Below are 2,992 nucleotides of genomic sequence, written 5' to 3'. Positions count from 1 at the left end.
TGGAGAGTTTCATTAATCACTTTCACACACCTGAGAATGTCTGAATGAAAAAGCATCTGTCAAATCAGCGGTGGCAGCAGCAGCCCGGGTACTAGATCTGATTTTTAATAACCAACACAGGCCTGGAACCACCGCCAGGCACTGGATGCGTCTCAGTCAGCTTCTACGCTCGAAGAGTTGTTTATCCCAGCATTGGTTCATGTGTCTTTGAGGCAAAAAGGGCTCGTGACGCAGCACGTGATCATATATTTCTTCTTGTGGATGACACTTCAGAAATGGCTGCAGGTTAAAGATGATTCAACGCCATCCTGTGGCTCCATCTGCTGGTAAAACGTGGCATCACCAAAGTTAAGACAGAGGTTAAAGTAGAATTAAAATCACGGGTGTGTAATTAGACGAATTAATGCTAATGCATCTGAAATATAATTACTGACTCGTCTTTTTTCTGAGAGACTTTTGGACGTGGCGCAGCAGGAAGCAGCTCTTTGGTTTCAGTCCCTCTCCGTGCTGACTCACTGTCACGACTCGCCTGAACATAACGAACCTTTTAAACGTGATTACCTGCAGCGTCGAGCTTTTTCCTTGTAGGACAAATCAAACGCCGTGAACCAGAACTGATGACAAAATGAGGAATTATTATAAACTATTGAATTATTCTTACATGAAGGTCAAAAGGCAAAGTTCAGTTAAAGAACAGCCGCCTAGATTTTTGTATCTACAACACTTCATGTGTTCATTTCCCAGCCCGAGCATGAAACGTGTGACCGAGGAAGAGACGTGATCATCTGTAACAGTTTTATGAAGAAAGACAAAAAAAACAACAACAAACAAGCAAAGTTTTTTGTTCTTCCATTTATTACGAAAGTGTACAGGGGGATTAACGGTAGGACTTCTGGTAGCGGGCACGAGCTCCAGGTCCACCGAACTTCTTGGACTCGCAGCGACGAGGGTCGGCGACCAGCAGGGTCCTGTCGTACTGGATCAGGATGTCCTTGATCTCCTTCTTGGAGGCCTCGTCGACATCTGAGAGAGGACGGGAAGCATGTCTTGTTATTCTGAGTTCGTCTCGATACACAGTTAAACATTTTGTTTTCTCGTTGAGCTTCAAGAAAAATTATGAGGCTGTTAAAAGTCTAAAATCTAAAAAGGAGCTTGTGTCTCCTGCTGCTGCTCGTGAACACTCCCTGACGTGTATTTCTTTTGTTTGTCTGTTTGACAAGCTGTCAGGCGTCCACAGATCTTATTATCTTTGATAACGAGAAGGTAATACCAATCTGGACTACTTCTTTAACCAAGCGAGCTCTCTTTACTTTATGATCTCTCATAAATACGAGACGTCTAAAACACATCCAGTTGAAACATTTCGGGCACTGAACAGATCTCGTACTCACACTTCTGGTAGTAGGCGACCAGGGATTTGGAGATGGCCTGACGGATAGCTGCGAGACAAAAGACAACAGTAAGACACAGAGCAACAACAATAACAGGTAAATGTGTGTTTGTCACTGAGAAAATAAAGGCGCTGCTTTACCGTAGATCTGTGCGACGTGTCCGCCTCCCTTCACTCTGACTCTGATGTCGACTCCGGCGAAACGCTCTTTGCCGAGCAGCAGCACGGGCTCCAGGAGCTGAAGAGAGAGAGCAGAGGAGTGAAACAGGAATCACAGCGACACAGATTGTTGTCTGTTTTACAGAGCTCTGCTGTGTCTAAACCCATTTCAGGAGGGTGGAGGACTCACCTTGTACTGGAGGGTGGCGGGCTCCACCATCTCCAGGGGTCTGCCGTTCACCTTGATCAGGCCATTCCCCCTCTTGCAGTGGGCGACTGCTGTGGCGGTTTTCTACGACAGAACAATCATCATCACATCTCTCTCTCTCTCTCTCTTTTTCAGGATATTGGTTAAAGATACAGTCACATCTCCCTTTACTGAACTCTCTCATTAATGCATGTTACTAACTAAACTTCTTCCCTGGAGTTTGTGCTCTGTCGTCCAGCAGGTTCTCGTGGATCTGCTGCTTGTGACGTCCACTACACATATTCCTACTGTCATTATTGCTGCCGTATCTCCATCACAGTTTATAGTTAGTTGATGCTGCTGTGCATCTGTGTCTCTCTCTCTCTCTCTATCACAGGTTCCACTGCTACTGTAATCATTTTATCAGTCATTGTAATTGTACAATATGTTTGTGTTGATTCGTCCTGTACACGTGACATCTATTTTCCCTGTTAAAGGTTTTTTGTGTCTCTTGAACCGAGGGTCTAAGGACAGAGGGTGTCACTCCCTGTACAGATTGTAATGATGTGACTTTGTGACAAACAGAATCTGATCAAACAGCTAAAATAAAACCCACTAACATCTGAACTTCAGTCCACACACACACACGTGTTAAAACATCTCATTCAAACATCTGATTGACTTAAATCACGTGATTTCTCCATGTGATGGATCACGGACTCTGACAGGTAGATAAACAGTATTACAGGTGTGTGGCTCGTTAAACGTGGAGCTGTTTGAGCAGATGTGACTTTAATTAAAAATTATAATTAATTAATTAAACCTCTGTCATCGGTAGCGAGCAGGCTAGCTCGTTAGCTCCACATACACAGCAGCATATCTGCGATATAACGACGTTACACGAGTTTAATGAACTTATATAAAAAATAACATGTAGAAGCTTAATCTAACTGTTAGAGACATGTCTGAATACTTAACTTAGTTAAAGGTGTAAAAACCTACGACCGCTCATGTTAGCCCGCCTCAGCTAACGAGTACAGACAGAGACCCGGCACGTGTCGCAGTTTTTGGGTTTTTTACTCCACTTTACGTCCGAACACCTGGACAGACTGCAGGGGACCTTTAGCCGGCATGTTTCTGAAACACACAGTGGACAGCGCTAACGTTACAAACCGCGGGAACACGCGGATTTACGGTGTTTTTTACCGGACCGGGCCGAGGCACGTACCGTCTTCAGCTGTGTGTGCCGTACGGAG

At 44.7% G+C, this 2,992-nt stretch overlaps 1 protein-coding gene across 1 annotated transcript; it reads right to left on the bottom strand.

Annotated features, from left to right (window-relative positions):
• Positions 1-837: 837 nt before the first annotated feature.
• rps16 (ribosomal protein S16) lies at positions 838-2,992 on the bottom strand. The gene is made up of 5 exons (XM_027272489.1): positions 2,822-2,992; positions 1,740-1,841; positions 1,532-1,628; positions 1,392-1,439; positions 838-1,023 (listed from the first exon to the last, which is right to left on the bottom strand). Exons 1-5 carry the CDS (start codon positions 2,867-2,869, stop codon positions 878-880), a joined length of 441 nt encoding a protein of 146 aa, XP_027128290.1. The 5' UTR covers positions 2,870-2,992; the 3' UTR covers positions 838-877.

This window comes from Larimichthys crocea, chromosome XX (assembly GCF_000972845.2).
Source record: "Larimichthys crocea isolate SSNF chromosome XX, L_crocea_2.0, whole genome shotgun sequence".
NCBI classification, from domain to species: domain Eukaryota; kingdom Metazoa; phylum Chordata; class Actinopteri; family Sciaenidae; genus Larimichthys; species Larimichthys crocea.
The sequence above is the reverse complement of the archived record's forward strand: the minus strand, read 5'-3'. Positions and strand labels throughout refer to the sequence as shown.